Source organism: Castor canadensis, chromosome 5 (genome assembly GCF_047511655.1).
Source record: "Castor canadensis chromosome 5, mCasCan1.hap1v2, whole genome shotgun sequence".
Lineage (NCBI taxonomy): Eukaryota > Metazoa > Chordata > Mammalia > Rodentia > Castoridae > Castor > Castor canadensis.
The window spans coordinates 160,807,928-160,826,599 of record NC_133390.1 but is presented as its reverse complement, the minus strand read 5'-3'; the positions used below and the strand labels follow the sequence as shown (position 1 = coordinate 160,826,599).

The following is an 18,672-nucleotide window of genomic DNA, read 5'->3' as shown; positions in this document are numbered from 1 at the left end:
AGGAGAGAAAGAGAAGGAGGAGGAGACAGCATTGAAGGGAGGCCCCCAGGGGGGAAAAAACAAAAACAGAAACTAGCAAGAGGTACACAGAAAAAGAAAAAAACGGCAAAGGAACATAAAGATGTGAGGACAGCTAGGGCGGAGACTAGAAAGAAACCATAACTGAGGATGGCTGGGGACACTAATGGAGAGGGATGGAGGAGGCCTCGCCCCACCCTGCGATCCTCCAGGGCCCAGCGGCTGGACCCTAATGCCAGACATCTCCCAGCCTGCAAGGGCAGTAAGGGCAGGTGCTCTGTCCTCACCAGGCTAGCAGGACAATTGTCTCTTGCCTACAGCCCTGCCCTCCTGGGCACGCATGGGCCCAGATGTGAATGGCTGGTTCCAAAGTGTGGCCCAAGTTCACATGGACCCACTGAGGCACATGCCACCTCACACATGTCCACATGAACCCACACCCCCCTGATGTGTCCAGAAAATACACACACATCCTGCACACAGAGTCAGAGCAAAACCTGCTTACCTCACACCCTGTAAAAATACCCACGCACGCACACCTGAGACACACCCCCGTGGGCTGACTCCCAGATCACAGGGACAGGTGACCACACATGAACACCTGACACCCGCAGGCACACAGTCCTCTCCCACTCATGGACACAAAGGTTCACACCTAGGAGGGCAAGCAAACCATATGCACAACTCCCCTCTTCTCTTACACACGCACAACCTGGGGATCCCGGGTGCCAGCTCTGACCTGAACACTCCTGTTGGGTTTTGGGGGAAAGGACACGGAACTGGGAATGCCCAGTGTTTGTTGCTTGGCTTTAATTACGTGATGTACTGTGACAGAGGAGACCCAAATGCATAGGTGTAAGGATTTTCCCCCAGGCGGAGCAGTCACCCCCTCCGGGATGAGGAAGGGAAGGTTCTGTGGATTTTCTTCTGGGCGCAGGTCCGCCCTGCGTGCCCTGGAAACATGCAAGCCGCACTCACGCAGCTATCTGGGAATCTCACCAGGACATGCAGTACTGGAAGCTGCCACCAGGGGGCGGGCGTTTGCATCCTGAACGTGTCAGGCATTGGGGGTCCAGGGCATGGCCTAGTGCTTCTCCCAGATGTGACCCCCCCCAACCCAGGTGCACACATGGCCATCTCCTGCTGTGGCTGTCCCCAATCTGATTTCTTTCCCCCCCCCACCCCCAGCCTGAAGCTCCCCGCAGCTACCAGGACCTGCCAAGTCCCTGACTCTCACACCCAGACCCCTGCCTTCCCCACACAGCAGACGTTCAGTAAACCGGTGGCCAAACTGTGAGGTCTGTGTTTAATCAGACAATATGCAAATTATTTACAACCAATTCTGCATTTCCCCTCCCCCAACCCTGGGCCATGGAATGGGAGGCCCCCACGTCCTGCCCAGAGCTGAGGGCCCCCCCAGGCCTCTGCATAGTCACCTGAACTCTATAAAACACTGTTTTGTTTTTTTAAAAAAGGACAGTATAGGACACCTTGTACAAAGGGCCTTGGGCAGTCAGGGGAAATCTGGGGACGCGCAGGGCAAACAAGCCCAGAGGTGACCAAGACGGAGGGGAGGAGACAGGTATAAACACATGAAGGGAAAAGTTGGAGTTTTCATCGCAGGCCCTCCTCGGCCTCCTTCCCCGCCATCAGGAACCAGCCAGCTTGAGAAGTCCTGGTGGCAGGATGTTATTGCTATGATGGGTCCGTAGATGAAATGTACATGTCTGGGAGGCAGAGCAGGGGCGTTTTTTACATGTTAAATATGGACACACATGGAGACACACACATACACACACACACACACAGGGGCTCCTGGCAAGATTCCACCAATTGTCAACTGCCCATTTTGTAGCTGGGCACACTGTGGCCCAGAGAGATGCCACCACATACCCTAAAGCTGAACAGCAGAGCCAAAGCAGTCACCTGCTCTCCTGGGGCTGGGGCTCACCATGGATGCCAGGCCACCAGGTCTGGCCAGGAGCTGAGCAGTTGCAAAGACCAGGGCCACATGTGGGGCAGATGCCGCTGCTCAGAGAGGAAGCAGGGCCACCCAAGATCACACAGCCCCTGCTGGCACTCTTTTACCACAGCCAAGGCACTCCCCAACTTACCCATGAGTCAAGGGGGGGCTGACCTGGGGAGGGGAGTAGGGATCAGATGTTGAAATGCTCAGGACAAATGGGAAGGAGGACTTGGGGTTCCCTCCCGAGGCCAAGATAAGGGCTTCCTCGCCTCTTTAACTCCTCCACCTCTACTCGATTGCCTCCCTCTCATGTCTAGCTGGCTCTAAGGGTTAAAACCCAGCCACATTCTGATTGAAGGCTGCCTCCCCACACCTGCCACCCCTTATTCCTGGCTGGGCCTCATGCGGGCCTCCATTCTCTTCCCCCATGGCAGACAGACCAGCTGAGCAAACATGACAGCAGGATTCTGCTAGCCCCACCCATCCCTAGTCCCTGTGTTCCCCAGGCTGGCCCAGCCTGTCCAAGCTGCCTCTGAGGACAATTCCCATTGGTTCCTGAGGACAACAGAGGGAGCACCGGGTGCTAATCTCCCAACCCTGATTGCTCCATGATCTTGGTCAAGTCATACCCTTCTCTAGACTGTTTCCCCGTGGGCAAAACGGAGGAAGGAATTGTTGATCTCCAAGGGTCCTGGGGTGAAGAGCAGGGTTGGGGGGGGTGCTTACCCCACCCTGCAACACCAAGTCCTGTTGGGCCAGTCTGCCCAGCCTGGAAGTAACGGCCCAGGAGTCCAGACCCAGCAGCAGCACCCACAGATGTTCGAGCAATGGCAGGCCAGGGCGGTGAGGGTCAGGTGGGCAGGTTGAGGGCCAGGGGCCGCCACTCCTCTTTGGAAAGGCTCTTTGGCCAGCTCTTCAGACAGACTTGGGAAGCGGGGAGAGAGCCAGGTGCGTGGAGTGGGTTGAAGTGGGAGAAGGGCGCCCTAGTCCCAGCCCTTCATCCGGGTGCCTCTGCCAGAGACGGCGATGGGACAGTCACGGTGCTGGCCTCCGACCCATCCTCACCCTCACAGGCTGCCCAGGTCCTGAAGCCCTTCCACACCCCGACAGCAGAGGGCGTCATCCCTGGCATCCAGCCCACACAGGGAGGACCACAGTGGACGGGCAGAGGGTGGTGAAATCCCGCATGGGGCTGCCCGGAGCTGAGCGGAGTGCAGTCTGGGCCGCCCACTCCTATAGGTTCTCCCCCGGCTGGTACTGCGGCTCGGTGGACGTGAAGTAGTCCTCCAGAAAGGCCTGGAGGTACTCGAAGGTGGGCCGCTCCTCGGGCTCCTTCCGCCAGCACTGGCACATGAGGTCATGCAGGGACTCGGGGCACTCCGGCGGGCAGGGCATCCGGTAGCCCCGCTCCACTTGGTCCAGCACCTCCCGGTTCACCATCCCTGAGGGCGGAGGAGAGGAGGTTTAGGGGAGGGGGGGTTTACAGGGACAAGAGGGCATCCTAGAACTGACAGGGCCCCAGATGAGTCCGATCTCCAAAGCTGAGAGCCCTAACCAGAGAGGGAACCTAAGGTCAGACACTCAGCCTCTCCGTTACACTGATGGAACTTGTCCCAGGCCACCAGCCCCGAGGGCTCCAGGGACCAAAGGCAGACTGTGACGCCTCCTCACCAGGGTAGGGCACCCGTCCCTTGGTGGTGAGCTCGGTCAGCAGGACCCCAAAGGACCACACGTCCGACTTGATGGTGAAGCGGCCGTAGAGGGCGGCTTCGGGAGCTGTCCACTTGATCGGGAATTTGGCACCTGCAGGCGGGAGAAAGGCCAGGGCACTTGTCAGCGCGACACCTCCGCTCTGCCACACGGGGGCGCCATGCTCCCTCCGCTTCGCAGGTGAGGCGACAGAGCCGCGCCCAGGCCCCGCCCACCTTGCCGGGCCGTGTACTCATTGTCCTCGATGAGCCGGGCCAGCCCGAAGTCAGCCACTTTGCACACCAAGTTCTCCCCGACCAGGATGTTGGCGGCGCGTAGGTCTCGGTGGACGTAGTTCATCCGCTCCACGTAGGCCATGCCAGAGGCGATCTGCAGGGAACCCAGGAACCTGGCTCAGGGGACACACACGCCCTTCCCAGGGCCACAACGGGCCTGGGTCCAAGGATGGAGAGCAGGCCACACTGCCTGCCCTCCCCACACTTCTTCAGCTTACAATAAACACTGTTGGCATAAAAAGCAGGCCCAGAGCTCCTTGGGAGGAGGAGACGCAGGGCAAAGGAGGAACCAGGGAAAGACGCAGCCAGGGAAGTGGACGACCATGACAAATGGCCCCAGCTGGCCCACAGACACAGATGTATGCCTGTGGTTTCCAGTATCCTCCCTGAGCCTTAGTTTTCCCATTCTCAAATGGGCATAATAGCCAAAGTCTACTTCCCCTCATCGTTATCAGGATTAAATGAAAAAAGGGTTGCTGAGTAATACAAGTTTGTTGAAGGACTAAGTGGCCTTTTCAGAAGAAAACTGAGGCCTGAGGTCCCATTGGTCAGAGACTCCTAATGCTCACATAAGATCCTCTGCTCAGAACCACCTGTCATAGTACCTACAAGTGGTTCGTTCTGGTAATACACGTATCAGGGCAGGCCTCCTGGAGGGAGCATTCCAGAGGCTGGGGCTGCCTGAGCCAGGTGCATTTGGGTACTTGAGGGCTGAGAGCGTGGGGACGGGGGAGAGGGACTCACCTGGGCAGCCATGTCCACCAGCTGAGGCAGTCGCAAGTACTTGCCGGTTTCCCCCTTGAGGAAGTCCAGCAAACTCCCTGGGCACAGAGAGACGCAGCTTCAGGCCTGCCCCTGCCCCTGCCCCTGCCCCATGCCCCCTGTGCAGGAAGCAGGGACGCCCAGCTCCTGTCCCCGGGTGGGCTAGCCCTGTGGAATCCTTCTCAATAAAACCTTGTGCCTCTGCCTCGCTCAGCACTTGTCACTCAAAAGCAAGCGGGAAGGGAGACAGCCACCATGCAGGGGACCAATCAGCCCTCAGTGTGCACCCTGCAGAATCCTTGGCAAAAGGAAGGGACAAACCACTGGCCCTGAGGTAATGACTCAGATGCAAAGCTCACACGCGAGGCTCCAGACAAACACAGGTCCACTGGACTACGGGTCATGATTGCCTGCCTTGGGGCTGGAGGTACCGTCTGCTTAGCAGAACAGGAGCTTTTTGGGGTGATGCTGACACTGTACTTTTTTTTTTTTTGAGACAGTCTCACTGAATAGCCCCAGCTGGACTAGACCTCTTGATCCTCCTGCCTCAGCCTCCTGAGCGCTGGGACTACAGGTGTGCACCACGACGCCTGGCAAAACTGAACATGGCACACAGGTCTCACCCTTGCTCATGTACTCTGTGACAATGTAGATGGGTTCCTCCGACACCACAGCATACAGCTGCACCAGCTTCTCGTGCCTCAGCTTCTTCATGACCTGGGCCTCCTGCAAGAAGGCCTCTGGAGACATGGTGCCCGGCTTCAAGGTTTTGATGGCCACCCTGGTGGTGCCATTCCAGGTTCCTGTGGGGAAGGGATGCACATTCCCTTAGTGGAGGTCCCATTCCTATCATGCTGGGTCCAGGACCTGCCTACCTGGGTGCCAGTGTCAGCTCTGGCCTCCCTAGCCGAGGCTAGGGCGCTTTCCCAGCCTCTGTATTCCTAGTTGTCAAATGGACACAAAGACAGGGTGCTCCTCACGAGGCTGTTACTGGATGAAGTGAGTCTCTGGCACCTGCCCCAGAACATAGCTGCCCTGAGGACTCTGGCTTTAAGGAATGTCCCAAAAAAGCAGCTCGGCAGCCTGACACTGGGAGACCATGGGTCCAGTTCAGTGGTTGTACTCCTGCTATGGTCTGTTCCTGCCAGGTGGGGCATCAAGAGTAGGCTGGGCATCAGTGACGGGAAGGTGTCCCAGTGGGGACAGGGCTGCTTCGGGGGCCACTGGGACCACCAGAACAAGCAGTCCCCAAAAAGAAAAGCGCTTACTCTTTTTGTTGTTGCTTTTTAAACTTGAGTTGGGAGGAGAGGTCACCTGCTGGTGGCGCTCAGGCTGTCTGGGAATCCTTCACAAGTCTGAGGACGCGAGAGCGTCACCAGAAGTCACCACATGCCCACCAGGAATGAATGAGGCCGTCAAACCAGAGAAGGTTGTGCCTTTACCCAGGTTTTGCTGGAATCTTCCCCTTGGGTTTACACCTAGGAGCCAGCTTCTCCCTCACCCCTTCCTCCAGCTCAGAACCCACACCTCCCCTTCAAGGTGGTGGCCTCTAGCCTCCAGGCGTTTGTCTCCACAGTCCTCCCAGCCGGGAGCCCTTCTACTGCTCTACAGCCAAGATCTGGAAGGAAGAAAGTGGAGAAGTGGCACGGAGCAACTAGACTACTGAAGCCACAGGCTCCCAGCTGCATGTCACCTCAGGCCCCACCACTTCAACTCCTGGCTCAGTAGAAACCAGCCGGCAGTGGAGGGGCATGGGATTTGTCAGAGCTGCACACAGCTCATTGTCAAGGATGATTTTTCCACAACTCCAGGGATGGACAGGAAACTGCTAACAGGCCCAGAACCCACTGGCCCTTCAGCTTCCCAACACTCCCTCTGCACTGGGCTTTCTCTTCCCTCGGCTGAGAGCCAACGTGTGGATGTACTGAGCCAGTGTCCTAGCAGAGCCCCTGTGCAACCGCTATCACCAGCCCCATTCTACAGTCAGGAAGACTAAGGCTGGAGTGAAACCACCCAGCCCAGACACACAGCTGGTCCTAGGGGAGCTGTGACACCCACACTGATCTTCAGAGGCATGGGTTACAGAGATTTGGAAGTGCTCATGGCTGCACTCCAAGTCAGGGCCAGCCACAGCCAGGGGAGCTCCACTAAGAGACAGTAGAGAAGGGGTGAACATGGTCAAAGCGTATGAAAATGCCACAATGAAGCCTGTTGCTGTGAACAATTAATATATGCTAATTAAAAATCAAATAAAAGCAAGTCCTCACTGCTTCACAGACAACTACACAGTAGGGGACCCGGGGATCCCTGAGTTACCCGACTTGAAGGACATGTGCCAGTGCTGTGGGCAGCATTCCTTACCCATCCACACCTCTCCGAAGCAGCCCTGGCCCAGCTTGACCTCCAGCCGCAGCGACTCCCGGGGGATCTCCCAGGCGTCCTTGGCCAGGCCCTGGGTCTGTGGCTTAGACGTGGGGCACACGGTGGTGAGACGGTGGCACAGGCCATCGGCATGCTCTGAAGATGGAGGCAAGGAGGAGCTCAGGCAGGGTCCCATCCAGGGCCTCTCTGTCCCCAGTACAGGTAGCCCTACTCATGGTAGGCAGACAGGCTCAGGGGACACAGGATGCCCCTGAAGAAAGGCATCAACCACTGTGTGGACATCCCACCCCGACAGGACCACCATGCCCTGTGCATCCGTTCTGTTCATTCTTGCATTCAGTCATCCACCTGACTCAAAGGGTGCCAGGGACTCAGTGGGAACAGGTACAGGGAACCTGTCCTGGGGCACTCACATCAGAAATGTGTGATCTGGGGCTGGCGGAGTGGCTCACATAGCAGAGCACCTGCCTAGCAAGCTGAAGGCCTCAAGTTCAAACCCCAGTATCATCAAAAACAAACTTTGTTTGAAATGCATGAACTGTGCATGCAGGTGAGAGCCGGAGGGTTCCCAGAGGAAGCAGTGCCTGGGCCTGGGTCTGCAGCAGGGGTAACTAGGGAGAGGGTCTCCCCCTACTTCCCACCATTCTGCACAAAAGCCTGAGGCAAAGAGCAGCTGCTGGCTGGAGAAGCCACAGGAAAGGAGGAGCTGCGGCAGGTGAGGACGGGGGAACGTGAGGCCTGGGGTCTTCATCCTAGGTTCCAAGGCAGCCGTGGAGGGTATAATGTCGGGAACAGGCTCAGCATAAGCCCTACGGTGTCGGCAGAGGGGACAGAGTGGTACTGACCCTAGGAGTGCCGGGGACAGTGCAAGATGAGTGGACCACGCCTGCAGAGGCGGCAAGCACACACAGACACCTGCAGGCCGGACATCCAATGGCTGGGACGTCCACTGTGGCACCAAACCTGCACCCACCCTGTGCCCACACCACACCCACAGCACCCGGGCTCTTGCTCCCTCTGCCACTCGCTCTCTCCAGCTTGGCTGCAATCAATGTGGTTGCCCCCTCCTCCTCTCCCAGTAACCGGTTCAGACCAGTCCTCACTCTGCAGAAACAATCAGCAGCAGCCTATGTCCCCTTCCTTCCAGCCCGCTCCAGGAAGCCCCCTCCTCACCGCCAGCTGCCAGAGAAGGAGGGCGGAGAAGAGATGGGAGGGGGAGAGGGAAGGAGAGAAAAGAGGGTGGGCAGAGAAAAAGGGGGCTGAGGAGAGAGAGGGAGCCAGGAGAGAGAGGGAGCCGGGAGTGGAGGGGCTCAGGGAGGGAGGTCGAGGGTGCGAGGGTCAGGACGCTCACTGGAATAGTAGGCCACCAGCTGCTGCAGGCTGTTGAACTGGGTGCGCGAGGTGATGTAGAAACCCCCGCTGTCCAGCTTCCGGATCTTGTAGTGCTTCACGTTGAGGCCCTTGGCATTGTCAAAGTCTGACACTGAGAGGCAGTAGGCACCTGCAGGGCCGGGCAAGGGAAAGGGAACCATGACCTCCACACTGGCACTGCCCTGGGAGGCAAGCCCCAGGCCCACTCCACCTCTCAGCACCCAGCTGGGGGACAGTTGCCAAGAAACACCTCACTGGACAGTCCTTCCACCAACCCTTGTCCCTGGAAAGGCCTTGGAATCTTGGGTGTGCATCCGACTGTGTGACCCTGCCAAGTCACTTGCCTTCTCTGGGCCTGTTTCCGTTTCTGCACAGAGCAGATTCTATACAACCACATTTGAACGAACACAGCAAGCAGTCCCTAAATGTTTGCTGAGACCTGGGAATGGGCCCATATGGCTGTGTGTCCCTGGCTTAGCTGCTCCCTTCGCTGGGTCTGCCAATGAGACACTGGCTCCTTGCAGCTTCCCACAGACCAGGCAGGAGCGGGTGGCTGGCTGAGGCTGTGGCAGTGCGGTGTGGCAGGAGACTGTGTTCTGGGTGTGGCCTTTAGGCTGCCAAGGCCAAGCTGGGCCAGCCCTGGCTCCTCCCCTAGAAAAGTTTCTGCCTAGAAAAGTTTCTGGCTGAAGGTTCCTCCTGTAGGCAGGCCTGGCTTCCTAGGACCGAAGCACGCCCGGGGATGATGCATCAAGGAAAGAGGCTGAGCCCCAGGTGAGGCATGGGTCCCAGGGGCCAGAGAAGACAGTGGGTCCCCGAGGGCCCTGTACCCCTCTCTGGACACCCTCAGGTGGAGGTTTCTATCACAGTGTGCAGAAGGGAAAAAGGAGGCTCAGAGAGGGAAAGTGGCTAGCCTCCGGTCACCCAGCAAGTCAGACAGAGCTGAGGCTGAAACCCACCCCCAAGTCTGCACTGGACTTCGAAGTTTTCTACAAATGGGCCATGTGCAGGAAGAAGCCACAGGCCTGGGACGGAAGCCAGCCCTGACCCCATACATACACACACACACACACACACACACACACACACACACACACACGGGCACACCATGCCCAGTGGCCACATGCTCACACATGCAAACCCCCCAGACCCTGAACAGCAGGCCACACCCTCCACGGTTCACTCCCACGCAGCAACATGTGGCCACTACTCCCCCTCCCCCTACACATGCACACACACCTACACGTCTGCATGGCACACACGTGTACACAGCCACATGGCTGCTGTGCACCTCCTTTGCACGGTGGCAATGCAAAGGAGGGATGGAGGGGATGCTTTGCTTTCCCAGCTCCCGCTGAGCCCCAGGCCCACATGAAGTGGCCCAGTGCGGTTGCCATGGTGACAAGGGCTGGAGAGAAGAGGGTGGTCTCCATTCTCCAGCTGAGGGAGGGGCAGGAGAGAAGCACAGCCAGACTGTGGGGGAAGGGCAAGGCCAGGTTCCATCCCAGTGTAGCCCCAGAGGCCCTGGGGAAGGGGAAGGGAAGGAGAGAGACCCACTGCATGTGTGACAACCTGCACCCTTCCTCACTGAGATATCCTAGCCAGAGAGGCTGTGTCATCTTTCCTGGGAACGTGCCTCAACGACTGATCCTGCTGTTTCCTCCACCTGGAGTGCTCTCCCCTCCCCACTCCCTATACCAAACTCCTATTCACTCTGCAATATCCAGCTCAAACAACACTCCCCAAGACTCAGCTTCCACTGGCCCAGGGAAGTGTACCTTTCGTGGTCTCGCTTTCTCGCACCAAGAAGGTCCCTCTAGGGTTTTCTGTGTTGAGCAGTAACCGCTCTGACTCCCGTCTGGTGATCTTGCCAAAGTACCACCTGGGGTAGGATGGACAATGATGGTGTCGGTGGACCAGGCTTCCACCCATCCACAGTGCCACTTCCTGGGATGTGGCTGGGGCCCCAGAGGGGTCAGATCTTACTCTGGCCCCCAAGAGACCCCGCAGCAACAGCGACAGTGGCCAACAATGGTACTCACTCTTCAGCCTGGATGGAGTCAGAAGGAGCCACGTAGTTGCTGGGGATGTAGCCGGTCTGTCCTGTGCTAAGCGAGTGGGCCAGCCACCAGTCTCCCTCCCTGAGCAGGGGGAGAAGGAAGCAAAGAAGAAGGGGCTGTCACCAGCGAGCCCCAGGGCCTGCCATCTTCCAGGGTGCTATGCTGGGGGCCTGCAGCCCAGGGAAGCCCCGGGAGGGCATGGGCCAGCCTGCAGCCACAGCAAATGCACCAGATAGAGCTGGCCTGGAACTCTCCCCCTCCCTGGCCCAGATCCACTGCCGAAGCTGGCTCAGATGAGCTCTGTCCAGGACCCACTAGGACTGAGCTTGGTCAGCCAGTGGCCCAAATCCACGGGCACTATGCAGATGGACCGAGCTACCTCAAGACACCAAGGGCTGCCTCTGCAGGGAGGAGGGAGCTCCCCGTCTCAGGCTCTTGCCCAAGGCGGTGATGTCCAATGAGACCTTCAAAGTCTCACTAAGCCCTGACATTTGGAGGCCCCATCCTGGGAGGTGTGACAGCTAGGTGGAGGCAAGGGATGACCCCTGTGGGGTTGGTGACAGTCCAGGCCCAGCCCTGTAAACTACAGCATGCTCACCTCTGTCCCACATCCCAGATCACTCCTAACAGTCCTTAACTGAAAATGACAGGCCCCCTCCTGCAACCTACCCATAAACTCAGGGGAAACTGAGACCACAGGGGGCTAGGAGTTGCCCAAAGTCATTCAGCAGGTCATGGGCGGGGGGCGCGGGTGGCAGAATCCCAGTGCCCAGGGCACCTCTACACTAACTGCCCAATGAGGAGGGAAGGAGAAGAGGTGGCTGGATGGGCAGGAGTCCCAGCTCAGTGGGTGCCCGGGCCTGGGGGAGGGGAAGGAGGAAGTACCTGTGCAGCCATCTGAATGTGAACCAGGTCTGGCTGGAGTAGGGGTCCAGCGACAGAGGAGAGAGGAGCAAGCGAGAGCCCGACAGGGAGAGAAGAGGCAGAGATGCGGGTGGTGAGAGGCAGAGTGGCAGAGGGAGCAAAGGGAGAGAGCCAGAGCCAGGGGGCAGCCAGAGGCCTCACATCCAAAGCAACCAAGAGAGACAGGGAGAGGGTCTGGGGGAGTGAGGAGAGAGTAGTGGGCAGGGAGCCTGAAAACTAGGGTCCAGTCCCTCCCATGCCCCCCGTACAGGTGGGAAGGCTGAGGTCAGAGAGGCAAAGAGCTCTGCTCAAGGTCACACAACCAGGCATAGACTCCAGGAAAGAGGCTCCTGCCACTGTGGTGAGACTTTGAGGGTTGCAAGTTCATCTCCACCCAAGGCTGCCTTTGGCCCTCACCTTGACTCTGAGAAGATGCAGGGTACACACACACACACACACACACACACACACACCACTAGGGCTCAAAGAGAGGAAGAGCCTTGCCTCCAGTTACATGCTGGCTCCCTGAGCTGCCCCCAGTCGTGTTCTTTGGTTTGTCTGTTTTTCAGCAGGACTAGGGTTTGAACTCAGGGCTTCACACTTCACACTTGCAAAGTAGGCGCTTTACTGCTTGAACCAAATCCCTAGTCCATTTTGCTCTGGTTATCCTGGAGGTGGGGTCTCATGAAGTATTTGCCTGGGCTGGCCTCAAACTGATCTTCCCAACTTCAGCCTCCCAAGGAACTAGGATTACAGCCACGAGCCACGGCACCCATTATTGCCTCTGGCCTTATTCTTCAGCCAGTTTTCAGATGGAGCGGTTAAAGCCAGGAGAGAGCAGGGCTGGACAAACTCTCTGAGGACCTGTCTGAGGATAGGTGAGCACTCCAGCCAAGGCTGGGTCAGAGGGATGGGGTCCCTTCTGAGATGAAGGGGGTACAGCTGGGACTGCATGGCCTGACTCAACCTGTGATACTCAGACAAGGCCACAAGCTCATATGGGGTCCCTGGGAGAGAACAGGGAGAGTTCACCTCAGGCCTCTGCATGCCCAAGTCTCCACTCACCTCCCTTGGTGCACCCATGGGAGTGCCTATGGTTTTCTGTCCCATTTAACCTCAAGGCCACCTCGCACAGAGGAAGTCAAAGCCCCAACACCCAGCCAAGGACTCAGAGATGTCGAAGGATCCACCCTCAGACACCCAAGCTGGAGCAGACCAGTGCTTTCTTTGCAGAGTTGGGGAAACTGAGGCACAGATAGGCTGCAATTTGCCCAGAGCCACATGGAGCACCAGTGGTAGAGTGAGGCTGAAAACAAGGCCCCTGAGTGCCAAGGCTAAACACAGCAGGCCTCTCAGAGGCCTCTCAGAGACCCCAGAGAGGCCAATGGCTGAGGGAGGAGGAGGCAACAGAGCTAGAGGCAAAGGACAAGGGGAAGGACTGAGATCAGGGGTGACACAATGAGGTGGCTCAACAAATTCAGAGTGGGCAAGTGGCCAGCTCTGGGGAGCCCCAGCCCCTACTTAGAGTGGCAGGCTGGCAGCACCCAACCCAGAAGACCCCAGAAGTAAGAGGGGCAGTAAACTGGCATTGCCAGACTCCAGCCAGCAAAAACCCAGCTCTCTGACATCAGCCCACAGCAGAGCCTGGTGGTCCTAGCCCAGTGTGGGGCTTTCCTTCCCAAGGGGCAGGCATAGAGACACAGTCCTACTTCAGCCTGTCTCCGACTCTACAAGTGACTGAGAGCTTGGGCTGTGCAGCTGAAGTGCCCTGAGGTGCCACCCAGGCCCACCTCCTCGGAGGAGGTAAAGTGCTAGCACAGGGCACGTGGCAACATGCACAGCTGGTGGCATCGTGACTCGGCTAAAGCCTTAGACGAGCACCTCTGTGGTGCATCCAGATCTCCCCACTCTCCAAAACACCTGTACAAAACAAGCAACACAGTCCTACTCTCCAACAGACTGATGCTGTGTGACCTCGGGCAAGCTGCACACCGTCTCTGGGTCTTAGTTTCCGCATCCACAGCGTTTCCTCCATAGCCAAAGTGTGTAAAGAACATCAGGATGGGCTCGGGGTAAGCTGACATTATTACTGGGATTGTCTCCTGGGCCTCAGTTTACACTCCTGTGGAATGGAGGCATCGAACCCCATCTTCCCCTGTCAAGGGACTGGGAGGTTCAAATCTGCCTCAGTGGCTGGGAGCTGTGAGGGGTCCCACGGCTTCCCAGACCAGCCAGCCCAAGTCCTTTGTCAGAACCGATGGCAGCTTTCACCTACGGGGTGAAGGGCTCCACTGAACGTAGTGCCTCCTGGCACTTCCCGCCGGGCAAGAAGGGAAGGAAAACCACATGTTCCCTGCAAACCCATGGGGCCGGAGGAGAACCCACTGGACCTGGGATCCCCAAGCTGCAGTTTTACAGCAGTTCAGCAGCAGTTCAGCAGCCTGTGTCCTTGGGCAGCCCTCCTCGCCTCACTAAGCCTCAGGGTCAGAGAGCCGTGGGGTCCTCTTTGGGACCCTAATCCTTGTGTGCAGCCAGGATGGCCCATGGATGGGAAGTGGAACCTGGGGCATGATCACAGCATGAGTGAGCACTGACATGGACTCCCTGAGCTACTGGGACAGGTCGGAGACACACCGGGGACTGCACACAGGTTGGACAGCCCGAGGGCTGAGGCTGGCCAAGCCAGGGAGGAAGCAGGCAGTCTGGTTTAGAGCTTTGGGTCCTGGGACCCATGGTCTGTAGAGTGGATGGGGGAAGGGAGAGACCAGTCAGGACTCGGGAAGGTCCCTGGAGGCTCTGAAGGCCTGCGGCGCCCTTGTCCCCAAATGCCCAGACAGGGACCCAGAGGCCGATGGAGTGCCAAAGCACCAGCTGCAGGCTCCCGAAGAGGCCACTGAAGTCAGGGTGGGAGCGGGTAGGCAGCTCAGGGCAGCCAGGCCTCACACTCCAGTGAGCCTCCTCCTCCAGGGCCACACAGCATTCAGGCCACCAGGACCCAGGGCCACGTGGCACCATGATCCATGCAGCAGCCAGGCTGGTTAGCTGGGCTCAGCTTTCAGCAGGACACCCAGTCCCAATCCACACGGGGCCCCCCACACTAAACTCATGTGACAGGGCTCGGGTGGAGAGGCTTGGCCAGGCATGGACCCTGTGTAGTACCAGAAGGACACGCAGAGGTCCTGGTGAGGATGGAGAGTCTGAGCAAAACCCTCTCCTCCTCTCCCACTGTCACCCCCAGCTCTACTCCCACTCAGCTTATGCCTCCAATCCACCCCCACAACCCCAGTCAGGGCCCTCAGGGGCGAGACTCATTGTGTCCAGCCCTCTGGGCTGCCCAGGTCTGGCCAGGCATCCCCAGCCATCCTGAAAGGCAGGAAGGAGTGGGAGAGAGCCCTCCCACAAGGCCTGTGAGCTGGACAGCAGCTGCCCTGCCCAGCTCTGCCTTTACTATCTGCGTGACCTTGGGCAACTCATTTTACCTCTTGAGCCTCAGTCTCCTCATCTGTAAAATGGAGCCCCCACTTCTCCGGGCTTTGGTGATGCATACATGAAATCACGAGACTGGAAGCACTCAGCACAGACCTGGCTCACACGCAGAGCAACAGCACAACCACTTTGTGCTGCTCCTTCATCCTGGTCACCAATGCTGGCCAGGCACCCCAGTGAGCCAACAGCAGGGCACTGGGGCCCCAGAAAAGATCTGGCCAGAGAGCAGAGCTCCCACTTTGGGGGAAGCAGATGCAAGCAGCTGGTGACAACAAGAGAATGGAGCCACACCAGGGTTGAGAGGGGGATTGGAACACCCCCTCCCCCGCCCCAAAAGAGCAGCCTGGGGAAGGGAAAGAACCACTGAAGGAGTTCCGGTCCCTGGCTTTGTCTCTTGGTAGCTATGTGACCCTGGACACGGGCCTTCACAACCCTGAGCCTCAGTTTCCTCATTTGCAAAATGGAGACAGCCCCCTCCCCCTGCCCTGGCAGCATTATAGAAAGGAGATATATGAGAAGGATGCGGGTGAAAATGACCACCTGGCACCAGGCAGTCCTGTGCTGGCTCTTGAGGGGCGAATAGCAGTTCATCAGGCAGAGAGGAGAGAAAGGGCATTCTAGGCAGAGGGAACCGCTTGCCGGAAGGAAGGGAAGCAATGAACAGCCAGACTAGATCAGGGACAGAGGAATGTCTGCCTCCTTAGCCAGGCAGCTGAGAACACTTGGGGATGGAGGAGTCTCCTTGACCTTCCAGAACCTTCTGGCCTTCTGTACCCTGAAGCCTTTGGCACCTCCAGCCCCAAACCCCCTGCCACCAACTCTGTGACTCAGAGTCCTTCTCTAGAAGCCCTGCTTGCCCCTCCCAAGCCCTGCGGTCACCACCAGAGCGGGGCACACAGCAGGGGCTTCACAACAAAGCTGCCCTCTGCTTGTCCCTTGGCCTGGACTGGGGCACATTCAGGGGGCCATGAACAAGGCCTCCTCTACCCAGGCCTCCTGGGTCCAGCACTGGGCTCTGCTCATTGTACTCAATGTGGCTCAATGTGGCTGACAGGTCAGAATGGGACAGTGAGCTAACACTCACTTTCCCACTGATAGGTGGGAGGTGGTGCCACAGGTGATGGGGCCCCCAGCTCAGCTGGGGACCTGACAAACTGGCGGGGTATGCAGGATAAGCTAGGCAAGCTTGCAGTTGGGGACAGTGGAGGGAGCCAGAGGCCACAGACAGGGACACTGGGTAGGAGAAGTACATGCAGAGAGCGGTCCCAAAGCCCCAGCAAAGCACCCCCCATCGCCCGGCCACCCACGGCGTGGTACACACCTGACATCCACCTTCCTCCTAAGGGCCAGCGAGAGAGAAGCAGAGAGAAGAAGCTGAGTGGGCTGGAGGGAGCAAGCGGGGACCCAGGACGGAGGGGACCCCGGGGGCGGCTGGGGAGGACCACCGTGCTGCCCGGGGCGGGGGGATGCGGCAGGTGCGAGCTCTGCATTGCCCTTTGCCGGCGGCTCCGGGCGCGCAGGAGGGAGCCGCTTCCCCCACTGTGGTCTCGCACGGGGTCCGCACCAGGACACTCACGTGTTGTTGACAATCTGGAGCCGCTCCCCTTTCCTGAAGGACAGGTCAGTCTCTGTCCGTGACTCGTAGTCATAGAGGGCCACAAAGGTGGTCACTCCGCCTGCAGGGAGGGGTGGGGGTGTCAGAAAAGCCCTGCATTCCTGGACAGGTGGACCTGCCCTCCTCACCCATCAGTGCCCGGCCCACAGACTGGCACAGTTGGCGGGGGTAGCGTGGGACGTATGAGCGTTCTGTCCTGTCTGTGCGTCCCTGGGTATCCTTTCCTGTCTGCGGGTCCCAACTGGGCTGCAGGTGGGCTAGATGTGGTGTCTGTGTGGCTCTTGACAACCAGAAATCCTGCTCTGTGCCCGAGCCGCACACAGTGAGCCCCGCACACAGTAGGTGCCCAAGGCACAGGGTGAGCTGAAGGAGCCTGACGAGGGCTGCTCTGCTTCTCTGTGCATCTCTGGGTTCTGGGCGGAGCCAAGCTGCAGCTCCCTGACCCCCCCCACAGCCCCCTGGTGTCCCCACGCTAGGCGCGTCCCTCGGTCCCCTGTCCTGCAGCCTCCTCCCAACACAACACCCTGGAAGTCCTGGCGCACACCAGGACTCCACAACGGCCACATGCACAGTGCGCCTGCGACACCTGGGTGTGCGACTGTGCCCGAGGGGTCCGGCCGGCACGTGAGCGGCGCACCCATGGGGCATGGGTGTCCCGAATGGCTTTGGACCGCAGAGGGCCGGGTCCCGCACGTTGGCACCTGCGCGCTCTGTGCGTATGTCCCCGCGAGCCCTGCGTCCGTGTCCCGGCGCGGGTCCCGCAGGGTTTCCGTGTGTCTGTCTGGTGTCCCTCTTGTCCCTCCAGCCTCCGGGCAAAGCTGCCGTACCCCGAAGCGCCAGCAGAGGGCGCGGGGGCGCACTCGGGGCCGTCCACCAGGGAGCCACCAGGCGTGCCGGGTCCCCGCCGCCCCTCCGCCACCTCCGACCACCAGAACCAATAACAAAGACTGGTCCTCTCTCCAGGGCCCGTTATACTGTGCACGTGGCCCCCATGCGCCCCACTTTACGCTTCATGCCCCCCCCACCCGCTGCGGACCCCACAGTCCAGGACGCGCCTCCGCCTGGGGACGCACAGCGGGGAGCGCAGGACACTGACCGGCCAGCGGCCCCGCCCTCTGCGGGGAGGTGACAGTGTCCGAGGAATTGAAGCCCCCGAAGAGCTTGGGCTCGGCGGCCGGCGCGAAGGCGGCGCTGGGACCGCGGTGGCCCTCGGCCGAGGCCGGCTTGCTGGGCGTCTGGGAGGCGGGGAAGGCGCCGCCTGGCCCGTGGGTGTTCTCGGCCGGCTCCAGGCTGCGGCGCCGCTGGCTGGCGTCCTTGGGTTTGCTCTTGTTGCTGCCCATGGTCCTGGCTGGGGGCGAGAGGGGGAAATTGAAGTCCAAAGAGGTGGTGTGGCCTCAGGAGCTGGCCTCTCAGAGCCTCAGTTTCTCCATCTGTAAAATGAACACACTGATGACACTCATAAAGGTCTTCCTTGGGACAGCGCCAGACATAAAAGAAACTGACCTCCCCACCGCCCCTTGAGTCACTCTTTCAGTCCCTTGTGGACATGAATCTTGTCTATGTCCCCAACACCAGGCACATAGGGAGGGTGCACTGCAGGTTTGTTGAATGAATACATAACTGATTGAAATTGTCTAACTCTGGGGAAAAGGGCTAAAAGGGAGCTCCAGCCACAGGGCTTTTGCACATGTTGTTTCTACTGCTGAGAGTATTCTTTCCTGACGTTTCACCAGGTAACTTGTGCCTCAATCAGCTCTTAGTTCAAGTCACCTCTGTAGGAAAAGTTCCCTAAATTCTTTCACTGAGTTTAGTCCCCCCAACTTTGTGCCTCTCCTGGATTACATGTGGCCCCCTTTTTAAAAATCCCCAGGGTTGAACGGGCCTCCATCTTCTTCACTGGTGTGCTCTCAGAGCCTCGAGTTAAGAGACTCCTCAGCCAGAAATCTGGGAGGTACAGAGATGGGAAACACAGAGGGGAACCAAGTTGAAGGTCTCCCATGACACCCAAGGCCCTGCCACCCTCCTCTGCCTCCTACTTCCCCAACCACAGACCCTGGGTTTGGCTTCCCCACCCCTTGAGATAGCTATGGCCATCCCAGCTCTTCCACCCGACAGAGACATCGCCTT

At 58.8% G+C, this 18,672-nt stretch overlaps 1 protein-coding gene across 4 annotated transcripts in view; it reads right to left on the bottom strand.

Moving 5' to 3' along the window:
- Positions 1-1,310: 1,310 nt before the first annotated feature.
- The window catches only part of Src (SRC proto-oncogene, non-receptor tyrosine kinase), a 52,158-nt gene continuing 34,796 nt past the window's right edge, over positions 1,311-18,672 (bottom strand). Inside the window, exons 3-15 of one of the 4 annotated variants that reach the window (XM_074074728.1) lie at positions 17,642-17,991; positions 16,507-16,606; positions 16,252-16,269; positions 11,427-11,459; positions 10,524-10,622; positions 10,260-10,363; positions 8,465-8,614; positions 7,093-7,248; positions 5,355-5,534; positions 4,714-4,790; positions 3,910-4,063; positions 3,656-3,787; positions 1,311-3,426 (exon numbers count right to left, since the gene is read on the bottom strand). In XM_074074728.1, coding sequence (XP_073930829.1) covers positions 3,218-3,426; positions 3,656-3,787; positions 3,910-4,063; positions 4,714-4,790; positions 5,355-5,534; positions 7,093-7,248; positions 8,465-8,614; positions 10,260-10,363; positions 10,524-10,622; positions 11,427-11,459; positions 16,252-16,269; positions 16,507-16,606; positions 17,642-17,885 — 1,656 coding nt within the window. In that variant the 5' untranslated portion in view covers positions 17,886-17,991 and the 3' untranslated portion in view covers positions 1,311-3,217. The remainder of the gene's footprint in view (positions 3,427-3,655; positions 3,788-3,909; positions 4,064-4,713; positions 4,791-5,354; positions 5,535-7,092; positions 7,249-8,464; positions 8,615-10,259; positions 10,364-10,523; positions 10,623-11,426; positions 11,460-16,251; positions 16,270-16,506; positions 16,607-17,641; positions 17,992-18,672) is intronic. The other 3 variants (XM_074074726.1, XM_074074729.1, XM_074074725.1) reach the window with 3 other exon arrangements.